We start from the raw sequence: 24,939 nt of genomic DNA on the forward strand, positions 1-24,939 counted from the left end.
AGGGGAAGGTGCTTGTAAACAGGGGTATAGATGCGTGAACGCAGGCATTCCCGACCGTCAGAACGGCGTTTAATGGGTGTGCATAATTAGCAAAGTAGCGTCATTACACACATGACAGGGTTGTATTTTAGCCTGAACTGCTCGCAATGTTGTTGTGGGAAAAGGCTACCACAAGCGCTGCGAGCAGCTCCGATGGCTCTTGATGTTCCCGATTAATCCTACAACTGCCGGAGATGACGTGTGTTGCGAGTGGCAAAGGGGTGTCTTTATACAGGTGCGAGCGCATAGTGCGGCTGCTCGCTATTACTTAGTGGGCGGCTTTACATGACGCAGTGCAAGCACATAATTTAAATAGCCGGTCCCTTTTAGCCAGCGAGCGGCCGCAAATAGCGTCCGGGTCTGAATAAAGCCCTCTGTTTTGATCCCAGTGAAAACGCTTGAACTGAGGGCCTGATTCAGACCCGGTCGCGAGCGCTGAGCGCTCGCAACCGGGTCGATGTTTGCCCACTGGGCATGTGCACGATGGAGCCGGCTCCGTCGTGCGCATGCACGAGACCCGGCTAGCGACGGGTGCTCCGTCGCTCCGGGTCTCGCTCCAAAGGGAGCGAGCTGTCGATGGTGATTGACAGCTCGCCCCGTTTGGTAGGCGGGCAGGGGGGGTAGCTGGCCAAACGGAGGCGTTCCTGAAATCAGCCTGAACCCCCCAAAAAAGATGCAGAAACATTGGGGATAAATGTAGTAGTACCCGAATAGTCCTAATAAAGCTATTTGGGGTACTTAAGTTCGCACAATTGCCTTTAATTAGCGTCTTTGCACAAGTGGTGAAGAATGGCATAAAGCAGTATTTTTTGGAGAAAATAAGTAGTCCTGGCAAATTTGGGTTACCTGAGAATGGCTGCAAGTATATTATATAATGTCTCTAAAGTGTAGTTTTAATAAAAGTGAAATTCCTCCCTCATAAAAGCATCTACAAACCCAAAAACACTTGACCCCTTCTTAGAGCACCCCCAGAATCTCATTTCGCTAGTCTGCGAGCTTATCCTCCCACTTTGTGCTTTTATGTCCCAAAATTTTAAGTACTTTTTTGGGGTGTTAAGTTTTTTCCTGGAATTTTTTTACGCAGTTATCCTTTGGGGGGCTGTCCCAAGGGTGCTGAGAGGTTTCCCCACCTTTGCACCCCAAAATAAAAATTTTGCACTTCTTTTCTCCTGCTATTCAGAGACAAATCTTTTTCGCCTATTACAATGCATTGACTTTCCGCGAACGCGAAAAGTGGATGGAATTGAATACGGAGATAAGTTTCCCACAGGCAAAAAGTCGCAATTGGCGATACTTTTTCGTGGATCTCGGCTTTCGCTCCTATTTGAATATGGCCCCATGGCTCAATCAGACCCATTGAATGATGTATGGGAGAGATACAGTTCAGTTCTCTATATGGAATCAGCAGAACGATGGTCGGGATGATTGAACATGTTTGATAACCAAGTCAAATGATCCAGACTGGTTTTCTGTCATTTTCAAGTGTTGAGCGATTATCATTCATGTATGTACTGTACACTGGCCAGGTCTGAACAACTATCATTCAATGTATGCTGCCTATTTATCCCATTCAGTCTTCTGCAGGATGAGCTACACGTTCGCAGTTGTACTAAAGGGCTCATTAGCTTAAAATTGGTAATTACGGTGTGCTTATCTGTGGTGACGTTGGTTCTACTCTCCTATATGGAGCATGCATTTAGGAACTGTTGGGGAAAGAAATAGATTTCTCCTCTTTTTTTTTTCCCCCAGGCATTGGACAGTGGTCACTGTATAATAAGGTCTACAGGTGACTTTTAGTTTAACTCATTAGAGCAGTTAAAAGGGCAGTTGTCATTTATTTGAAAAAAAAGTTAAAAAATGTAAAAAAAAATTCTTGCAGAATAATGTAAACTTATATACTTCACTAAACATTTTATTTACAAATGTTTTCTTTACGATGTATTTAAAGATATGCAATAGAAATGATTCTTATATGCCCCAGTGTTTCACTTTCAGGTGCTGTTAGTGTTTGCAAAAGAAGACAGTCAGAGCGATGGGTTCTGGTGGGCCTGTGATCGGGCTGGGTACAAGTGCAATATTGCACGGACACAAGAAACAGCACTCGAGTGCTTCCTTGATAAACACCATGAAATCATCGTCATAGACCATAGGCACCCAAGATACCTTGATGCCGATGCTGTTTGCAGGTACAGTAGGTGTGGTTCATTGACTGGTGTCCAGTAATGTTACAGATGTATCCAAATATATCTTACGTCCTTGCGCGTTAAACAGCCCTTCTAGTTGGTCCATGCCGTGGCGTGACTTGGTAGCGTTGAGCGTCTTTTCATGCAACTTTTTACCTTCATGCATGTTGTTCACAAAGCAATGTGAATAGGACATACAAGCAATAGATAAGGGGCCATTGTATGTCACGTGCAGGACATAAAGGAAACCTCTACTTCATAATTCAGCTCAACTCTATGGGGATATTCAATTAGGTGTGAGAATAGCAAAAATCCTACACCCGCTAGTTTTTTCCTGCAGGTGCGGGATTTTTGCTATTCAGTTAGGTAGTTTTTAATTTTTTGAGCACCGGGAGATATTTTTTTTGCGCACCTCCACAGCACGACCAATTTTTTCAAAAATCCATATTTTTAGGAAAAATGGTCGGGAATTGCTCTGGGACTCCTGAAGAACCCCTCCTAATGACTAATTAAGCGATTGGAAATTTCCAATGAGCTTAATTAGTCAGTAAATACTCACCTTCCGAAGCTGTGTCTTCTTCCACCAGTGTCAGGACCTGACCTTCTGCAGCAGCTGTGTGTAAGTAAGTGTGAGTGTGTGTAAGTATGTGTAAGTAAGTTTGTGTGAGTGTGTGTAAGTATGTGTAAGTAAGTTTGTGTGAGTGATTGTGTGTAATTTTCTGTGTGACCCCCGTGTGTGTGTGTGAGCCCCCCCGGAGGCAGCAGCAGGGAGAACATCTCCCAGCAGCCACCTCCCCTCCCATAAGCCCCCTGGCCTCCCACCAGTCCCCTCCCCAGTGCAAAGATGGAGGGGAGATAACCAGGAGCCGTGGAGACCACCAGAGTGGTAAGTAGGTTTTTTTCTTACACCACGGGTGAACACCGTGGGTATCAGGAGCGCGTATACCCGCGGTATTCCACATTTGGGTGCAAGGCCCGTGGTTTTCTTTGCGGAGAAAACCTTGCTCCAAATGGAATACCCCGCTTTGTAGTAAGAGCCTGTGTTATTTTTTTTAAAGAAAACCTATGAGAAAGACCTATATATTAACTTGTCAACCTACAGTATGTTCCAAACTCAAAAAAATACACAGCTACAGATTTTTTGTACAGTGTTACGTCTGAGACATTTCAATCCAAAACTATAAAGTGAGAGAAGTAGTGAGAGCAGTAGGATAAAAAAGTTAGTGGCAGCTGGCAACACCAATACACCGACCAAACTTATAGGTAATTTGAACGGTTTAGGCATATTGGTATTGTTTATTATCTGTAACTAAATAAATAAAAAATTAGCTTTTTTACTTACTACTTTAAAATATTGAGGCCTAGATTTCAGGCTGGAACTTACATATTGGTCCTATCTGGTAAATCTTCAGAACCACCCATGTACCACTTCAAACTGTTCTGCTTGCCGCATCTGGTTGCAGACCTCTGAATTAGACAAATTGTACTGTAAATCATTTTGCAATATAACAACACAATTTGCAAAATAGGATGCTCAACAAAATGGATGTGAAACAAAGTCACAATTGAGATCTGGTTTTCTAGTTGCATTTCCTGTTACACACAAACCTAATACAGATACAAATGACAGAAATTATCCATTTTTATCACTCTCACTCTTTCACAGATCAATACGAGCAACAAAACCATCAGAGCACACTACAATCCTTGCTGTTGTTCCACGCGTGTAAGTTATTTGTGGCTGGTTTTAACTTACCATTTGTACTCAACATTTTGTTTCATGAATTGTCTTCGGAATTCCATTTTGAATTATGGGTAACATGTAAATGGACTATCAATAGCTCGCAGCTTTGAGCCCATTAGGGCTGATGCTGAGCAGGCGGAATTCGCCCCGCCCTTGATCATATGATGTCATGATGTCACGACAAGGAGGGGGTTGGAAAAAGCTGAGTATCGGGGCAGCTCTGCGGTGGGCGACTGAAGTGTCCTAAGGCATTCCAGGCACCTTACAATCCAAATGCTGATGCCATGGGGAGCAACAGTGTGGCCCACTAGACCGTGCATCTCTGAGTCTCTGTGTGGGTCTTCTTCTGTTCAGAACACGCCCTTACTGCACTTGGCCAACGTTAGACCACTCCGTCCTGCCTCTCCAACACAACCGGAGGAAAGTGGCATAGGCATGTGGCCTGTTTTGTGGGCAAGACCAAATTGTAAGTCCAACTCAGCATCCGCCCCACTATATGCAGTTCTAGAAAAATAAGCCTCTGCCTGGTATAAAGACACTACCAAAGGCACAAAATTAAGCTTAAACTAATATTTCCTAAAGGTGTAAAACCCCTGGAGGCTTATGTAAGAGGGTGCGACTTATGGGAACTTCTGTAAATCTTCCCATATTTTTAAAGAGGCAATAATTTTAAAGGCTGCAAGTCGCACCCTATTACATAAACCCCCTGGAGTTGTTGCTGTTTGCAAATAACCTTCTTTATTAGTGTTTTGACCACCAGCATAAAACGTATGAAGAAACTGTATTAAAAAAAACAGAATGTTTTACAAATAGGAATCTTTCTGTATTTCTGCAGAGGGCCTGATCAGGAAGAATTGTCAGTCCTTCCTCTACTCCATGCTGGATTCAATAGGGTAGGTGAGATTCACCTGTTTGTGGCTGTGACTAACTGCTCCAGGTACGTTAGATTCATGCTTTGCCGCTTGTTTCCATGGAGAGCTGGGTGGAGTGTGTGTGTCACATGGATTGGGATTTACTTAGTTGAGCAAGGTGGTGAGTCAAAAAACTTTTTTCAGAGTTGTTTAAAGAATCGTGATTGTGCAGATATATAATACATTTATATAGTCAAATACAGATAAATGTATACGCACAATATACAATATATGTAATAAGTTAATAACTATAGTAAATAGATGGTGCTAATCATTATTGGATAGTAGAGATGAGTGTGTTGAGTGTAAAGAATGGAGTATACAATAAAAGTGTGGAAGATGGTATTTGTGTGTGTGTGTGTGTGTGTGAATTATGAATACATATAAATATAAGAATAAATTAAACAAATATAGTAAAAATACTAACAAAATGATAGTCAAATAAAATAGTAACATAGTAATAGTGCATAAGTGAGCCCCTAGTATCTACTTTGCAATTTTAAACCCACTACTATTTGTAATAATTTGCTAGATACTCTCGCTAGTACGGTGTATCTAGCACTTACCTCTCCCATTCATCTTTTGTGGGTTGGGTATAGGTGATCCGCAGTCTACACCAGCCCCCAACTGAGTCATCAGCAACCCAACATCAGTGAGTTTGAACTGAGTAGCGTGACAAGCTTTTTGCCTTAGTCCATTGGTTAGAGACTGATGACCAGATAAGAGGGGAGGGGGGGGGGCTTGGCAGGGGACTGTATACCCCAAACAAACCAAAGATGTAATCACGTCAGATAAGGTAAGTGTTAGACACTTTGTACACTATGATATACTGAATGAAAAATAATTATATTGCAATGCTACAGTATGTAACTATAGCATTGTTATGAAAGCCGTGCACATGAACGTAGCAATGGAAATAAACGGGAATATATTTTACAGAGATTTACGGAGAATAACAGTATGATTGCCTGTTACAATGAGCTGATCCAGATAGAACACGGGGAGGTGCGTTCTCAGTACAAGCTGCGGTAGGTATTGTACAAATACATTTTTTTTCCATATCACTGTTTAACTAGGCTAATAAGTACTGGTGTCTCACACGGGGAATAATCAGAGTAAATGCACAAGACTCAGAAGGCCTAAGTTGGAAATGTTTTACCTATTTGAATGGACTGGACGTCTCTTTGTGTATGGGCTCCAAACAACCAACAATCCTGACCAGGTTCGTGCATCCAGTATCTAGAGAAATTCCTCTGTCTCCTTTCATAAAGTTTGGAGCTCTTGGTCTCACTTTAACAAAGTTTCCATTCTTTAATTTTGATCCAGGATTGTTTCATTGTGTTGCCTAAGAGGTTTCTTCCTGTCCCTCCTCCTTCCTCTATCTTCCCTCTTTTCTTCTAATTTGCTCTTTATTCTATTCCCTACATTCTCTTAAGGCGGGTACCCACTTATAAATATACAAACGAGAGCACGATTGCGACATTGCAGTCGTGCTGCCGTTTGTATATCTACTGATGTGCCTAGACTGAACGTTCACTCGTTCAGTCCAGGCACATCCCTCATCCCCGCACATGCTGAACCTGATGAGATCGTCAGGTTGACCAGCATGTACGGGCGATGTCGGATGTCGGAAGCGACCAGCGGGCACATGCATCGCTGGTCGTTTCCGACCAAAACATGCCCGAAGCTTGCGCGATTTGCAAGCGATTGCACGATAACGACGTCGTTATCGTGCAATCGCTTGGTTAAATCGCTAAGTGGATAACCCCCTTTACTCTTTGCAACTAAAACCTTGTATCTGACGTATTTCCTGCATTTTATGCCTTGTAGCTCTAGGTCCCTCTTTTTTTGTTTGTTACTGTGCGGAGCATACTGTACTTAGTATGGGATCATTTTTATTTAGTTGTAAAATTCAATTTACCTAATAAAAGATTGCAGTATAGTATTAAAATAGTGGTGTGCAGAGGTAAGATGTCTAAATGGATGTACATCAAACTAGCGACTAAGGGCCTGATTCAGAGCCGTTCGCTATTTGCGGTCGTTCGTTCAAAAACAAGGGGTGGCTATTCAAATGATCCGTTCGCAAATTGCAGTCTGTTCACACCTCTAAGTCTGAACGAGCGAGCAAAACATACGCTCGTTTATTTGTTAAAAACGCCCCCTGGCCGCTCGCACCATACGTCATGTCCGCTATTTATTAGATTAATCGAGTACATCGACCAGCGTATGAACTGCTCGCTATTCTTGTGGTTGGTTTTTGCTACCACAATCTTGCGAGCAGTTCTGGCTATAAAATAACCCAGTGACGTGGTCAATGACGCTGCTGTATTAATTATGCACACCCATAAAACGCCCGTTTTGACCTTTAAGCACGCCTGCGTTCTGATCTCCACTCCCCGTTTTCAAGCACCTTCCCCTGTTACCACCCACATACGCCTCATTCTGTCACTCAAAATAGCAGGCATTCGCTATATTGCGAGCACATGAATTTCGGCCGCACTGACTGGTTCGCGCATGCGTATAACGATCCGTACGCATGCGCAGATGTGCGAACATCGCTCGGAACGAGCGTACTGCCGCTAGCGAGTGGCTCTGAATGAGGGCCTAAGTTTCTACCAGGTACCTACTTTTTTTTTTAATCTGGTTCAGTTGGACATTTGGCCGCACAGATACTGGCCAAACAAGACACGGAACCCTCAGGGTCACATGACACATGGACAGATAACAGCGATCTGCGGTCATCTTCCTAACTCATTTACCAGTATGCCAGATAATAGTGCGCTGGTCGTTTCCGACATTATAGTGCACGATTTGTGCACAATTAATGAGCAATTTCACGATTACGATGTCGTAATTGTGCAATCGCTCATTAATATCGCCTAGTGGATGTGCGCCTTCAGACTCCTGCCTAGTATGTATAAAGTAAAGATGGCTCAACCACAGCAGATTAAGGGCCTGATTTAGAGATTGATGGTATTGCACAGCCACAAGGAAGCATCTGTGCAGTACTGTCCAACAAAATGTAAATGCAGCAGGAGGTGTCTATAGGAAATAGACATCTCCTGCTAGGTTTGATTAAGGCTATAGGGGCCCCGGTGCACTTCAGACAGGAGGGCCCGTATTATAGAGGTAGGCAGATGATATTTGTGTATGGGTGCATGTTACAGCCCTTTACTGCTGAATCCATCTGCTCCAATCCACCGATCTCCCCATTTGGACAGTCCAAGCCTCCATATCTGCAGAGGTGTAAAGGTGTGAATCCTAGCACTATGTCAAGTGGGGCTAATATAATTAACAAGCACACTGAGCGTGTGTCATCATGACGTTGCGTAGAAGGGAGCAGGGGCCGGCAGCTGCGGTAAGTGCATTTGGAGCAGCGATCCTGGCTGCAGGGTACCGTTCCAGGCAACCTGCTAGCCAGGTGCAAGGGCCTCTCCGCTATTTATTAGATTAATCGAGTACATCGAAAGGCATCTGAACTGCTCGCAGTGCTTGTGGTTGGATTTTCCTACCGCAATCATGCGAACAGTTCAGGCTAAGAAACAACCAAGTGATGTGGTCAATGACGCTGCTTTGTTAATTATGCACACCCTTAAAATGCCAGTTTTGACCGTTTGGCACGCCTGCGTTCAGATCTCCACTCCCCGTTTTCAAGCACCTTCCCCTGTTACCACCCACAAACACCTCATCCTGTCACTCAAACTAGCAGGCCAGGCACTCGCTATTTTGCGAACACACGTTTTCCGACTGCACTGACTGTTTGGCGCATGCGTATTATGACCCATACGCATGCGCAGATGTGCGAACATCGCTCGGAGCGAATGAGCGGCCGCTTACGAGCGGCTCTGAATCAGGCCCTCTGTGCGATGGCACCGGTCACCCATAGCTGGTTACGGCCCTGTATATATATATATATATATATATATATTAGGGGTGAGCGGGTTCGGATTTCTGAAATCCGAACCCCCCCGAGCCCCCCCGATCCGAGTCCGATCCGAGTCAGGCTCGACTTTTCCCGCCTGACTCGGATCTGAAATCGAGGCAAAACGTCATCATCCCGCCTTCCGAGTCTCGCGGGTTTTGGATCCTATATAAGGTACCCGCGTCGGCGCCATTTTCTCACTCGGCTGTGGACAGTGAAGAGGGAGGGTGGGAGTTAGGGCTGTGTAGTGTAGTGTAGTGTAGTGGTAGTGCTGCTGTTGTCCACTACTTCAAAGTCCATAGGGGCTGGCTGTGTTGTGCTGTGCTGCTGTTGTTAATAGGGGCTGTGTCCACTACTTCAAAGTCCATAGGGGCTGGCTGGACTGTGTTGTGCAGTCAGTTCTCCATAGGGGCTGTGTCCACTCCAAAGTCCTGTGCAGTGTCCCAGTCCTAAAGGAGTGCTGTAGTGTTGTCCAGGGGGTGCTCTGTCCATCAGGGGTGCTCCCCCCAAGTGCTAAAAAAATAATATATTTTCTGTGTTTGTGAATTGTGTGCGCAGTAGCCGCACGTGCATCAACAAAGTAGTGCCAAGCGTGCGCCTGTGTCATAAGTAAAGGGCCGGCTGGCTTGACCGTTAAAGGGTGCTGTAACCCCCGAAAGTACACTCCAGTCCAAACCAAAAAAAAATTATTTTCTGTGTTTGTGAATTGTGTGCGCAGTAGCCGCACGTGCATCAACAAAGTAGTGCCAAGCGTGCGCCTGTGTCATAAGTAAAGGGCCGGCTGGCTTGACCGTTAAGGGTGCTGTAACCCCCGAAAGTACACTCCAGTCCAAACCAAAAAAAAAATTATTTTCTGTGTTTGTGAATTGTGTGCGCAGTAGCCGCACGTGCATCAACAAAGTAGTGCCAAGCGTGCGCCTGTGTCATAAGTAAAGGGCCGGCTGGCTTGACCGTTAAGGGTGCTGTAACCCCCGAAAGTACACTCCAGTCCAAACCAAAAAAAAAATTATTTTCTGTGTTTGTGAATTGTGTGCGCAGTAGCCGCACGTGCATCAACAAAGTAGTGCCAAGCGTGCACCTGTGTCATAAGTAAAGGGCCGGCTGGCTTGACCGTTAAGGGTGCTGTAACCCCCGAAAGTACACTCCAGTCCAAACCAAAAAAAAAATTATTTTCTGTGTTTGTGAATTGTCTGCGCAGTAGCCGCACGTGCATCAACAAAGTAGTGCCAAGCGTGCGCCTGTGTCATAAGTAAAGGGCCGGCTGGCTTGACCGTTAAAGGGTGCTGTAACCCCCAAAGTACACTCCAGTCCAAACCAAAAAAAAAATTATTTTCTGTGTTTGTGAATTGTGTGCGCAGTAGCCGCACGTGCATCAACAAAGTAGTGCCAAGCGTGCGCCTGTGTCATAAGTAAAGGGCCGGCTGGCTTGACCGTTAAAGGGTGCTGTAACCCCCGAAAGTACACTCCAGTCCAAACCAAAAAAAAATTATTTTCTGTGTTTGTGAATTGTGTGCGCAGTAGCCGCACGTGCATCAACAAAGTAGTGCCAAGCGTGCGCCTGTGTCATAAGTAAAGGGCCGGCTGGCTTGACCGTTAAAGGGTGCTGTAACCCCCAAAGTACACTCCAGTCCAAACCAAAAAAAAAATTATTTTCTGTGTTTGTGAATTGTGTGCGCAGTAGCCGCACGTGCATCAACAAAGTAGTGCCAAGCGTGCGCCTGTGTCATAAGTAAAGGGCCGGCTGGCTTGACCGTTAAAGGGTGCTGTAACCCCCAAAGTACACTCCAGTCCAAACCAAAAAAAAAATTATTTTCTGTGTTTGTGAATTGTGTGCGCAGTAGCCGCACGTGCATCAACAAAGTAGTGCCAAGCGTGCGCCTGTGTCATAAGTAAAGGGCCGGCTGGCTTGACCGTTAAAGGGTGCTGTAACCCCCAAAGTACACTCCAGTCCAAACCAAAAAAAAAATTATTTTCTGTGTTTGTGAATTGTGTGCGCAGTACCCGCACGTGCATCAACAAAGTAGTGCCAAGCGTGCGCCTGTGTCATAAGTAAAGGGCCGGCTGGCTTGACCATTAAAGGGTGCTGTAACCCCCAAAGTACACTCCAGTCCAAACCAAAAAAAAAAATATTTTCTGTGTTTGTGAATTGTGTGCGCAGTAGCCGCACGTGCATCAACAAAGTAGTGCCAAGCGTGCGCCTGTGTCATAAGTAAAGGGCCGGCTGGCTTGACCGTTAAAGGGTGCTGTAACCCCCGAAAGTACACTCCAGTCCAAACCAAAAAAAATTATTTTCTGTGTTTGTGAATTGTGTGCGCAGTAGCCGCACGTGCATCAACAAAGTAGTGCCAAGCGTGCGCCTGTGTCATAAGTAAAGGGCCGGCTGGCTTGACCGTTAAAGGGTGCTGTAACCCCCAAAGTACACTCCAGTCCAAACCAAAAAAAAAATAATTTTCTGTGTTTGTGAATTGTGTGCGCAGTAGCCGCACGTGCATCAACAAAGTAGTGCCAAGCGTGCGCCTGTGTCATAAGTAAAGGGCCGGCTGGCTTGACCGTTAAAGGGTGCTGTAACCCCCGAAAGTACACTCCAGTCCAAACCAAAAAAAAATTATTTTCTGTGTTTGTGAATTGTGTGCGCAGTAGCCGCACGTGCATCAACAAAGTAGTGCCAAGCGTGCGCCTGTGTCATAAGTAAAGGGCCGGCTGGCTTGACCGTTAAAGGGTGCTGTAACCCCCAAAGTACACTCCAGTCCAAACCAAAAAAAAAATTATTTTCTGTGTTTGTGAATTGTGTGCGCAGTAGCCGCACGTGCATCAACAAAGTAGTGCCAAGCGTGCGCCTGTGTCATAAGTAAAGGGCCGGCTGGCTTGACCGTTAAAGGGTGCTGTAACCCCCGAAAGTACACTCCAGTCCAAACCAAAAAAAAATTATTTTCTGTGTTTGTGAATTGTGTGCGCAGTAGCCGCACTTGCATCAACAAAGTAGTGCCAAGCGTGCGCCTGTGTCATAAGTAAAGGGCCGGCTGGCTTGACCATTAAGGGTGCTGTAACCCCCGAAAGTACACTCCAGTCCAAACCAAAAAAAAATTATTTTCTGTGTTTGTGAATTGTGTGCGCAGTAGCCGCACGTGCATCAACAAAGTAGTGCCAAGAGTGCGCCTGTGTCATAAGTAAAGGGCCGGCTGGCTTGACCGTTAAAGGGTGCTGTAACCCACAAAGTACACTCCAGTCCAAACCAAAAAAAAAATTATTTTCTGTGTTTAGCCGCACGTATATATCAAATCGATATAACATAAATGGAGGACCAAACTTTCTCCGATAAAAATAAAATAGAGAAAGATCAAGAACCACTTCCTCCTAGTGCTGAAGCTGCTGCCACTAGTCATGACATAGACGATAACATGCCATCAACGTCGTCTGCCAAGGCCGATGCCCAATGTCATAGTAGAGGGCACATACAATCCCAAATGGCAAAGTTCAGGAAAATGACCTTGAAAAAGACATTTAAATCAGCTGAAGAGAAACGTAAACTTGCCAATATGCCATTTACGACACGGAGTGGCAAGGAACGGCTAAGGTCGATCCCTAGTATGTTCATGACTAGTGGTTCAGCTTCACATGACGATGGAAGCCCTCTTCCCACTAAAAAAATCAAAAGAGTTAAGCTGGCAAAAGCACAGCGAAGAACTGTGCTTTCTAAGAAGATATCACAAATCCCCAAGGAGAGTCCAAGTGTGGTGGTGGTTGCGATGCCTGACCTTCCCAGCACTGGACGGGAAGAGGTGGCTCTTTCCACCATTTGCACGCCCCCTGCGAGTGCTGAAAGGAGCACCCACAGTCCACTTGCTGATATGCAAATTGAAGATGTCACTGTTGAAGTACAACAGGATGAGGATACTGGTGTAGCTGGCGCTGAGGAGGAAGTTGGCGAGGAGGATTCTGATGGTGATGTGGTTTGTTTAAATCAGGCTCCGGGGGAGACAGTTGTTGTCCGTGGGATGAAAAAGCCCATCACGGTCATGCCTGGGCAGAAGACCAAACATTCCACCTCTTTGGTCTGGCAATAGTTCTATCCAAATCCGGACAACAACTGTCTTGCCATATGTACCATATGTAAAGGTGAAATAAGTAGGGGTAGGGACGTCAACCACCTAGGAACATCCTCCCTTATACGGCACCTGCAGCGCGTTCATAAAAAGTTACTGTCAAGTTCAGAAACTTTGGCTAAGACCGTAAGCAGTCCAGGGACACCTAAATCCCGTTGTCCTGTTGTATCCAAGCGCCTGCAAACCACACCGTCAACTCCCTCCTCGTCAATTTCCTCCTTAGTCAGGATCGGAAGTAGTCCTGCAGGCCATGTCACTGGCATGACTGACTCTCCTATCCGGGATTCCTCTGGAGGATCCTGCATTGCTACGCCTACTGCTGCCGCTGCTGCTGTTGCTGCTGCTGGGAGTCGTTCATCATCCCAGAGAGGAAGTAGGAACACCACTACTTTTACTAAACAATTGACCCTCCAACAGTCCTTAGCGAGGAGGATGAAGTACGACAGCAGTCATCCTGAAGCAAAACGTATAACTGAGGCCTTGACTGCTATGTTGGTGTTAGATGTGCGTCCGGTATCCGCCATTAGTGCAGTGGGATTTAGACAATTGATGGAGGTAGTGTGTCCCCGGTTCCAAATCCCATCTAGATTCCACTTCACTAGGCAGGCGATACCGAGACTGTACAGAAACGTCAGAAAAAGTGTCCTCAGTGTCCTGAAAAATGCCGTTGTACACAATGTCCACTTAACCACGGACATGTGGACAAGTGGAACAGGGCAGACTAAGGACTATATGACTGTGACAGCCCACTGGGTAGATGTATCACCTTACGCAGCAACAGCAGCAGCGTCACCAGTAGCAGCATCTCAGAAACGCCAGCTCGTTACAAGGCAGGCTACGCTGTGTATCACCGGTTTCAGTAAGAGGCACACCGCCGACAACCTCTTAGAGAAACTGAGGGAAATCATCGCCCAGTGGCTTACCCCACTTAGACTCTCCTGGGGATTTGTGATATCTGACAACGCCACCAATATTGTGCGGGCATTACATCTGGGCAAATTCCAGCACGTCCCATGTTTTGCTCACACAATAAACTTGGTGGTGCAGAATTTTCTGAAAAGCGACAGGGGCGTGCAGGAGACGCTTTGGGTGGCCCGAAAAATTTCTGGCCACTTTCGCCATTCAGCGACTGCGTGCCGAAGACTGGAGCGCCAGCAAACACTCTTGAACCTGCCCCGCCATCACCTGAAGCAAGAGGTTGTGACGCGGTGGAACTCAACCCTCTATATGCTTCAGAGGATGGAGGAGCAGCAAAAGGCCATACAAGCCTATACATCCACCTATGACATAGGCAAAGGAGGGGGTATGCACCTGACTCAAGCGCAGTGGAGAATGATTTCCGTGTTGTGCAAGGTTCTCCAGCCCTTCGAACTTGCCACACGTGAAGTCAGTTCAGACACAGCCAGCTTGAGTCAGGTCATTCCCCTCATCAGGCTTTTGCAGAAGCAGCTGGAGAAAGTGAAGGAGGAGCTAAGACGGAGCGATTCCGCTCGGCATGTGGGACTTGTGGATGAAGCCCTTCATTCGCTTTGCCAGGATTCCAGGGTGGTCAATCTGTTGAAATCAGACCACTACATTTTGGCCACCGTGCTTGATCCTAGGTTTAAAGCCTATGTGGTGTCTCTCTTTCCGGCCGACACAAGCCTGCAGAGGTGCAAAGACCTGCTGGTGAACACACTGTCAGCTGAAGCGGAACGTGACACGTCAACGGCTCCTTCTTCATTTTCTCCCGCAACTGGGGCTGCCAGGAAAAAACTTAGGTATCCTAAGCAACCCGCTGGCGGTGATGCAGGGCAGGCAGGACCAAGTTTGGACATCTGGTCCGGACTGAAGGACCTGGCAACAATTTCTGACATGTCTACTGTCACTGCATATGATACTATCACCATTGACAGAATGGTGGAGGATTACATCGGTGACAGCATCCAAGTAGGCATGTCAGACAGTCCATACCTGTACTGGCAGGAAAAAGAGGCAATTTGGAGGCCCCTGTACAAGCTGGCTCTATTTTACCTGAGTTGCCCCCCCTCCAGTGTGTACTCCGAAAGAGTGTTTAGTGCAGCCGGGAACCTTGTCAGCGAAAGGCGTAGGAGGTTGCTTCCACAGAATGTGGAGAAGATGATGTTCATCAAAATGAATTATCAGCTCTTCCAGGGAGACCAGCCTCCAGAAGGTACAGAGGGACCTGTGGTGGTGGATTCAAGTGGGGACGAGTTAATACTTTGTGAGGATGAGGATGCACACACTGAAGAGGGTGAGGAATCGGTGGATGAGGAGGATGAGGATGACATCTTGCCTCCGTAGAGCCAGTTTGTGCAGGGACACATTAATTGCCAGCTTGTTTTGTGGGGGCCCAAACGAACCAATCATTTCAGCCACAGTTGTGTGGCAGACCCTGGCTCTGAAATGATTGATTTGTTAAAGTGTGCATGTCCTGTTTATACAACATAAGGGTGGGTGGGAGGGCCCAAGGACAATTCCATCTTGCACTTCTTTTATTTCTTTGCATTATGTACAGTTTGGGGCCTAGTTTTTCTAACTGCCATCCTGTCTGCCACTGCAGTGTCACTCCTAGATGGATCACGTGTTTGTGCCGCCCACTCGTGTCGCTTAGCATAGTCATCCAGCTACCTCGGTGCAACCTTTTGGACATGAAAACACTATTGTGAGGTGTGAGGTGTTCAGAATAGACTGGAAATGAGTGGAAATTAAGGTTATTGAGGTTAATAATAGCATAGGAGCAGAGAAACCAACAAATTCTGTGATTTTAGCTGTTTTTATGCTTTTTTAAAAAAAAATACAGATCCAAAACACAAAACCCAGAACCCAAAACACGGAAGGGTGGTTTTGGCAAAACCAATCCAGATCCAAAACACGAAGAAAGATCCAGATCCAAAACCAAAACACGAAAAGTGGCCGGTGCACACCCCTAATATATATATATATATATATATATATAATTTATACGCACAACATTATTACTCTCTTTATCTGCTCCCATAGTGAGCTTGATTAAGAAGTGGATGCTAGTAAAACATTAGATGCACTGCTCATGCGTCCCAATGGTTACTGCCGGGGGGCACATAATGGCATTGCATTCGATCCATGCAATTTTGACAGGCATTCTTGGTCGGTGACTGGAGAGAAGTGGATAACGGCGGCTGGCGTGTTCATGTCTGGGACTGCTTTGGAAGACGCAGTTTCACTGACACCAGCAGCCATGAACCGACGGACATTATGAGCAACCACAGGGTTGCTCTAATGTCCGATGGTGCAGCCGATGTTCGATTGATGGTTTGTCTTTGTGCACACATCCACAGATTTGTATCGTGGGTTTCTCAATAGGATGCCTACCGACCACGGCATTAGCATAAAGACACAGTAGTGGCTCTGACGTTGTCAAAGCTGCTACTGCAGATCCATCCACCACTGAATCAGGCCCATTATTACTACACCCCACCGCCCAGATAGCAGTAATATACCCCCATAATATTTATACACATTAACATTACCCCCACAGATAATATTAATACACCCCACCCCCAGTCTGTATTAATATGCCCCCTACACCTTCCCATATACTGTAATTACATCAGCAGGAAGTTGGTTTCCTGGTTGCAGCAGACTGCGGTGCTCCGAAGGAGGGGAGAGACATGCTGACACAGAAAGGGTAAGGAGAGGAGAGGAAGGGGTGGAGTCTTGTGAAGGAGAAGTCCTGACATAGGGTAGAGAAGTGAAAGAGGCGGAGCAGCTTCACGGAGTAGAAGGGGTGGGGTCTCGGCTGGGATGGGAGAGAGTAGAGGCATCCTCACCGCAGCCCATTGGTGTGGCACAGAGACAGTGTGAAGAACAGTTTAGCACACACAGCAGCAGTGCCGGTCCCTATGATGGCAGCAATGCTGCTGAATGACCTGGGGGCCAACAGAATGTTTCCTATGGGTACAGGGGGGGGCCCCTTCTGAGAGGGTGGCCCGGGGTTACTTGCCCCTTTAATCCGGCTCTGCCTCCTACATTGCATTTGCAATTCCAGTGCTGCGTCCGCAGACACTGCCTCGGATTACAATCACGATGGTCGCGATAGCTGCTCCTTTGTCCAGGCTTCATAAGCTGATACAGGTTCCTGGCAGCTTGTGAGGCCAGGAAATCTGCATTCACTTTCACACCCTTGCTTCGTCACTCCAGGAAAACGGGGGGAAACACGGCACTGTTTCTTGGAAACGCTGGCCTGGAGCTCTCTGACCCCCAAACGCTGTAGCCTGTCAATCAGGCTGCAGCATGGAGACACTGCAAACGAACTCGCAGTCCTCCCACCATCAGAGATGTACGCTTACCATTGAGTTAGCATACATCTCTGAATCAGGCCCTAAGTCAGAAGCCCTGATTACTACGCAGCCCATTACCCCATCTATAATGCTCCAGAGCAGTTATGAAAACATTATTTGTCTGCAATATAACTGTGAGTATCCGATGATGGTGACTCCACTAAATCAATACATGGTTTATGGACCCTAAATAGCAGAGGTTGTCCAAAGCTGAACTATCAATTTAATTATCTTTAGTTATGATAAGTTTGTGAAACATTTATACATATTTACGTTTTTTTTTTTGTATTATTATTATTTTAGTAGTAGCTCTAACTGTATATGTTTTACGCCCCCATTTATTAATTATCAGTATTATACACATTCATTCTTATAACGCTATTTATTTCTACATTGCGCTACCAATATCCTGGTGAGTACAGTGCTATGATTAATGATTACGTTATATAACTTTATATAACTAGACGATAGCAATTGCCACAAATTAAATTCAATTGCCTGTATTTGTGGCTGGAGGTTTAAATGCTGTAGGCATATTGATCTTAGGACGTTAAGTAGCTTTGATGGAGTGCAGTTGTCCGGCAACAGTCTTATATTAACAGCATTTTAAAAGTGACAGCATTTTATGTTTTGTTTTAAACTGATGATTGAATGCACATTTGTTGCAGGTCCTGTAATTCAATATTTACAGCCTTGGATCATTGTCAAGAAGCAATAGAGATTACAAGTGAAGAACATGTTGTACAGGTACAGATAATAAATCGATGGGCCTCATTCACCATGGATCGCAACTGCAACAGCGCACGCAGATCGATGGTGCGTACTGTGCATGCGTATACAGCACAGTGCGCGTGCGTGAGTTAGCATTGCGATCGCTTAGAGATCACTCAAACAGAATAAAAGCCGTCGAGCGTTTGGGGGTGGTGACGGGGGAGTGGTCGGAGAAATGCAAACTTGTCTGTCTGTTGAACGCCAATGCAAGGTTGTGCATAAATTAGCATAAATTAGCCACTGAGGATCACATAGGGTTGAAGTTACCAAAAGGTAAAGGGCAGACTAGATGGGCCAAGAGGTTCTTATCTGCCGTCACAATCTGTTTCTATGTTACTCACTGCGTGCATCAAGACTTGCAGTTTCTGCGGCAGGTCAGGCCTTCTGTAAATGTGCGTGAGGGGCCGATGTTACTGCAAGGTATTACGGATGTGAGATAGCGGTAGTGGGCGTCTCTATGCTGGCTGTGCAACGGCTTTGCGATTGCATTTATTAGCATAGTTTCACAGCAGACCTCTGTGCATAATTGCAGCTGCGATCTCAATAGTAATTCATGCTGAATCAGGACCCATGTCCAGTTATTAATCTTTTTGTAGAATAATTGTGTTTAGTGTTATATGTCTCTAGTTTAGGATTGCACCTAGAGATGAGCACAGGAGTGGCAAAATTCAGGGGAACATGTCATTTCACGGAGGTGCTAACTTCTGGTGATAACGTCTTGTTTCGACTTTTTATAGGATGCCCAATTTATGCTGTCGATGTAAATTTTCATTTAGCTGAATTTGTAGTTTATGTTTAGATTTGGACAGTGATAGATAATTCCTCTTCCTATGTAAGGTTTTAGGATTAGGGCAGGGAGCTGAAGCTTAAATCCACTGGTGAAACATGAACAATTTCACTGCCAAACTCAAGATGCAGCAAATATCGCTCATCTGTAATTGCAACCTTTTAGACAGATATTGCATTTTCATTTTGTTTCGTTTAGCTCTGTAGAATGGATAAAAACAGCTAAAATCATGTAATTTGGACCTGTTTACATGCAATCCAAAACCAAGATTCCTTTTTTAAATCTGAATTCCCCATTTACAGCAGACCCGAACCGGCACTCTGTTCTATTCGGAACTCCAAAAGTGACCTGAGCCGGGACTCAATTCAACTGGGAACCCCTGAGTTCGGGTGTGTTCATTTCCCAGGAAAACCGAACCGCACATTTCTAATATAGCTATATGGGGTGTTGTATGTTAGGTTTACAGTTCTCATGTCGATGTCCATAAGTTCGACATGGGATTGTTGACATGCTTAGCATTATGTCTAAACAGATGACATGTTGACATGATAGAATGTTGGCCTAATGTTCCTGGTGACCCATCGGTCACTTACTTGGTCCCCCTATCCCTAAACCTAACCCTTCCCCCAGTGCCTAACCCTAGCCACCCCTCCACCTGCAGCCTAACCCTATCTCCACTAGTGCCTAAACCTAACCCTTCCCCTAGTGCCTAACCCTAACCACCCCTCCACCTGCAGCCTAACCCTATCCCCACTAGTGCCTAACTCTAACCACCCCTCCACCTGCAGCCTAACTCTATCCGCACTACTGCCTAAACCTAAACCTTCCCTTAGTGCCTAAAGGTGCATACACACTGGGCGATTAACGTGGACGACTGAATGATAACAATATCGTTATCGTTCAGTCGTCCACTTTATTGTCCATTTTTAACACAAAAACGATGAACGATAACGACGACGCGCGTTCCCACGGGTCGTTCGTCATTATCGTTCATTGGGTTAACATGCAGGCCAACCTGAAGATGTTGTCAGGTTGCTGCATGTTATGGAATGGGGGAAAGAACCCGGCGCTGAAAGATATCGTTAATGATATCGTTCAGCGGGTGTGCTCAATGTCATGAATGACATTGAGCACAGCCTGCCAGGGACAAACTAGATGATATTGCTCAGGGAGTATATCATCTAGTGTGTACACTCCTTAACCCTAACCACCCCTCCACCTGCAGCCTAACCCTATCTCCACTAGTGCCTAAACCTAACCCTTCCCCTAGTGCCTAACCCTAACCACCCCGCCTCCTGCCGCCTAACCCTATCCCCACTAGTGCCTAAGCGTGACCCTACCAGAGGCGAATAACCTTAACCGTCGGCATTCTGAAAATGTCGACATTTCACATGGCATTTCACATATCAGTTTTTGACATTGTGAACATGTCGACATTCTGAGGCTGTTGACATGGTTCCTGTTGACATGTTGAACAATGTCGATGTTGTGGTGTCGGCATTATGAATGTCGACATGGTAACTGTCAACTATGTGACCGGATACCAAATTTATGAACCTATTTGTCTGCTGTGTAAATCAGCAAACCTGTACCAAATAATGTGTAAGTTTCCTGTCCGAGCGTTGTGCCCTGTCCTCTGCCCTTTGACTCCAGCAGCAGAGTTATGTACTTTCTAACAAAACAAATTAGTACTATCAATTTTAAAAATCGCAAAATCGTAATGTTTAAATTGCAAAGATATTGATTAAATGAAAATGCAGAACAGACTTATAACAATACATTGTATTCAGTTATTCAGTGTATTAGCAATTGGGGTTATATACTTAAAAATATGGTATGCCGTCAGAATGTCGACACTCATAATTTTGACTTTGTGAATGTCGACAGTTGCTTTTAGGGTTAAGGTTAGATTAGGGTTAGGCTACAATTAGGGTTAAGTTTAGGCTGTGGTTAGGGTTAAGTTCAGGGTTAGATAAAAAAAATTGCATAAAAAAACGTATTGTTGACATGATGACTGTTGACATTCACAATATCGACATTACATCATTGTTGACATTTCACATATTGATATACAGGCCATGTCAACATCCTTAATGTCATCTTATTATACAACACCCAACAAATGTGGGTGCAGTTATTTATTAACAGTCAATAATTGGGGCTGAGTTGGACTATAATGACTTGCATAGGATCTCCACACAATACATATGAATGATATAATATCGAGACACTGTGCTCACTTACTGCAATGATTTGTAATACACTGTGCTAATAATATATTCTGCAAAATGTATACTTGAACAGCTCTGTACACAGATTTTAGTATTGCAGACTTGCCTGTTAGTATGTTCTAAGGGTTATACTTTAGTGTTTGGCAATCTGGGAATAACGTCACAGTTCTAAATACTTGTAACTTGTTAGTATATTAATCCAGCTTTTGAGCGGATGATGGGCTATCACAAGGAAGAACTCCTGGGGAAGGAGCTCATGGAATTGCCAAAAAGTGACAAAAACCGTGCGGATCTGTTAGATACTATCAACACGTGTATCAAAAAGGGAAAGGTAAGGACCACTACGGCTCTATCCCAGTTACATTACGTGTACAGGCATATAAATTGTAATGGACAGATAAAGTATGTGACTTAGAGTGGCCGGTGGCATCATATAACTCCATCAACCAGGAGAGACTGACATTTTCTACCCGCATTTTTCTTTTGATAATATGAAGATTTGCTAATTATAATGTTTGACTGCTTAAAGCTGATTTCACATAAGTAGGTTATGTGCTTCTATATGACATCATAATATAGGAAACTGTAATAATTACTAGTCGGTAGTGTTTAACAGCTGATTCGCTTAATGCTTGAAGCCCCCTTCCCCAATAATGTGTAGCTGTGTTATTCATATTTGTTGCCATGTTTTTCATTGTCAGTGAGGTCAGTCTTACGCTGGGTACACACTGGCCGATATATCGTTTGTACAGCCGACCGCCAATATCATCCAAGCCATCAACCAGTGTGTACACCCGATATACCTGTGAACAACATTGTTCACAACTATATCATGTCGGCCGTACAGCACAGCAGATGCAATGTATCTTATAGATATATCGTACACATCTGCATGTGTGCACAGACGACCAACTGACCCATATGCCGGCTGAAGTAACAACTGACGTCACTACTGGTTGCTATGGCCAGACATATCGGTCGGTAAATGTGTATGCACACCTCCATAGCTGGTGTAGCTGGCATTGGGATGGTTACCGACTGATGTTTGGAAAACACCAGGAATAACACATGTGGCCGTGGCCCCTGTGCATTCACTTGCAAAGTATTAGTGTTCCACAGCTCTCCAGCACCACAAATGCTCCCAACCATAGGTACAAGTGCAAGTGGCTATGGCCTCCATGAAACTACCCAAATAGAGCTGCACAAAATTAAAAAAGACTAAGAGGGGTATTCAATATGAAACGTAAACTTCGCTGTCGAAGTTTACGTTTCATATCGGAGCTTTTACCTGCGTTAAAGTATCGGGCGCGCGCCCGCGTATCCCCATATTCAATATGAAACTAACCAAAACGGGAGCCTGCGAAGTGGGATTTGCGTAAAGTTACGAAATTTTCCTTAAACAAATTGTAGGACCCCCCTAAAGTTTTAAAACATGGGGGATCACTATGGGTACCCCCGTTTTAGCCTTTAAATGAAAGTCGGGGATTTAAATAACCGCAGCAGGTGTTTTTTCCCGACATTGAAGAAGTGTTGCAGAAGAGCAACATGTTTTTTTAAGTGGTCCCATCAAATTTGGGGTACATGAAAATGGGTACTAGCATATTTTCATGTCCCTAAAGTAAGTTTTTAAAAATTCTGCATTTGTGCACCTGCCGCTATAAATCTATTCTAGAATACACCTGCCGCATACATGCAGAATAGCCCTGAACCTATTTCCCTATTGATAAACAATTTTTTCCCATTTTTTTTTTTTCACCCCAATTTTTTAAATTATTTTTTGGGGTGTCCCTATTTTTTTTTTTTACTTTTTTTGACACAGTTATCTTTTAAATGTCATTCCCAGGGGTGCGGGCTATTTTTTTTAAGCCTGCACCCCTAAACCCCAATTCTGCACTTTTTTCGCCACCTATTCAATGGTGAAAAGTTATCCCTGCTTTTTTTCAAAGACTTTTCGAACCTGCGAAAAGTCTTTGAAATTGAATACGGTGTAAAACTAAAACCTGCGATAATGACTTCATAGGTGCGATATTAACGCAAAAACAATGTTTTCGCTCCCATATTGAATACCCCTATATATTGCAAAATATGGATATTAAAATACTCTGCCAGATTGCTCTACTTAACCGTAGGTGATATATTGTCTTACTCTATTTTATAAAGGAATGGCAAGGAATTTACTATGCACGACGGAAATCAGGAGACAGCATCCAGCAACATGTAAAAGTCACTCCAGTCATTGGGCAAGGCGGGTGAGTACAAGACAGCTTGTTCTAAGTTTGCTTAAATGCTCTTTAACAAAACACAGTACACTTCGGGTGCCACTAGAGGTAGCTGTTCATTGTAATGCAACATATCTCCTAAAACAGTCCCAATTTTTTCATTGTCCTGATTTTCCTATAGAAATTGCTGGGAATATGTAACAAACATGGAAAGGTGCAGATTTCTTAGGATTTGGGTATATTATTATGCTTCTACAATATCAAACTAACTAATATGGGCTGGTAGAATGGCATTTACCAGGTATTATACAAACCCATAATCATTGCAAGGCTATGGAAAATACACAACATATCATATTTGGTCTGTGGCTCCTTTGTGTTATTTAATTTCTGATGGCTGACCAAAGTAATTGCATATTAGATCTTAGTATTGCAGCTAGGAGACTTTAATACATAACACTCACTTTTTGGTGATGTTGTATGGTACAGTATGCAGCTTCTGTGCACAAAATATATGGGTTTTATTTTGTGTACTTCACTAATTATTAATACTAATAAAATCAGATATAACGCCACATCTAAAAGTACATAAAGTAGAAATATAAAATAGTAAAAGTACTTTGCATTTGGAGTTGGATATATGTGAAAACATTCTCCATTAGAATTCATGCACAATAAGAGGGCTTACATTCTATAGGGGGGGAGACAGACAGGGGTGACACAGATAGGGTAGACAGTGAGGAAGAAGTGTGTAAGCAGCAGGTTAGGATGAGAGCTGGAAGGATTTGAAGAGTCTTGAGACCCCGTTTGAAGATTTGTAGAGAGGTGGAGAGTCTGATAGGGAGAGGGAGAGAGTTTATTTACGCTTTTCTTTTTTATTATTTAGATAACATTTTGTAATGACCTGTCATCATTCCTTCCACAAAAGGCATCTTGATAAGGAAATTTTATTTTTTAACTTATATTGTAAGCAGCCTGTCAATTCACTAGTGAAGCTTGTATTAGCAAACCTAGGCATGTGCTTAGGGTAAGTGGTTAGAGGGGGCATTTAAGCGCTGAATCAGTACAAAATGTCACTCATCCTGTGTTTCTAATGCCTCTACAACACCCCACATGGAACACTGCATGCGCATAACACTGGCTTCTGGGGATTGCATTGTCTGCAGCCTCGTGAAGCCGTGTAGGACTGCCCGAAAGGAAGAGCAGCGGCTTCCACTGGACTGGCAGTCCCACGGGGAGGATGCAGCATGGCCCCTGCCGTCGCTTCATCGCTGCCAGCATCGGCAAGTGTGTATGCACTTGCTGATGCCGGCATCCTGCTGGGTCCCATCGCTTCCGAGGTCGGCATACACTAGACATCGTCTACTGCGTACCGGCCTTAACAGAGAGATAAGATGATGAAAATGAGTAAATATACTTAGATGTTTATAAAAACAATAATTAGCATTATGTACTATTGACACAGAAAGTGTTACTTTAAAGGGTATGCAGTCGGGAAGCCGGCGGACCTAATCCCGACAACTGGCTTCCCGACTGCTTAATCCCGGCGAGGGCTAAATGATAGGCGTCTAAATCTATCGATCGAAGGACACCGGGCACCGAGCGCGGATAGCCGCGGGGTGGGGCGAGGGTTAGGTTTAGGGATCCCGGGGGGACTTAGGTTTAGGCACCCCCCCGGGAAGTTAGGTTTAGGTTAGGGGAAGGGGG

The 24,939-nt window shown here is 44.7% G+C and overlaps 1 protein-coding gene across 1 annotated transcript in view; it reads left to right on the forward strand.

Annotated features, from left to right (window-relative positions):
- The window catches only part of PDE8B (phosphodiesterase 8B), a 154,508-nt gene that overhangs the window by 104,822 nt on the left and 24,747 nt on the right, over positions 1-24,939 (forward strand). The window contains exons 3-9 of the mRNA XM_088443877.1: positions 2,035-2,225; positions 3,889-3,948; positions 4,802-4,859; positions 5,817-5,905; positions 17,893-17,971; positions 21,204-21,344; positions 23,174-23,262. Of these exons, the coding sequence (XP_088300003.1) occupies positions 2,035-2,225; positions 3,889-3,948; positions 4,802-4,859; positions 5,817-5,905; positions 17,893-17,971; positions 21,204-21,344; positions 23,174-23,262 (707 nt within the window). The remainder of the gene's footprint in view (positions 1-2,034; positions 2,226-3,888; positions 3,949-4,801; positions 4,860-5,816; positions 5,906-17,892; positions 17,972-21,203; positions 21,345-23,173; positions 23,263-24,939) is intronic.

This window comes from Taudactylus pleione, unplaced genomic scaffold, assembly GCF_031769625.1.
Source record: "Taudactylus pleione unplaced genomic scaffold, aTauple2 ptg000336l, whole genome shotgun sequence".
Taxonomy (NCBI): Eukaryota; Metazoa; Chordata; class Amphibia; order Anura; family Myobatrachidae; genus Taudactylus; species Taudactylus pleione.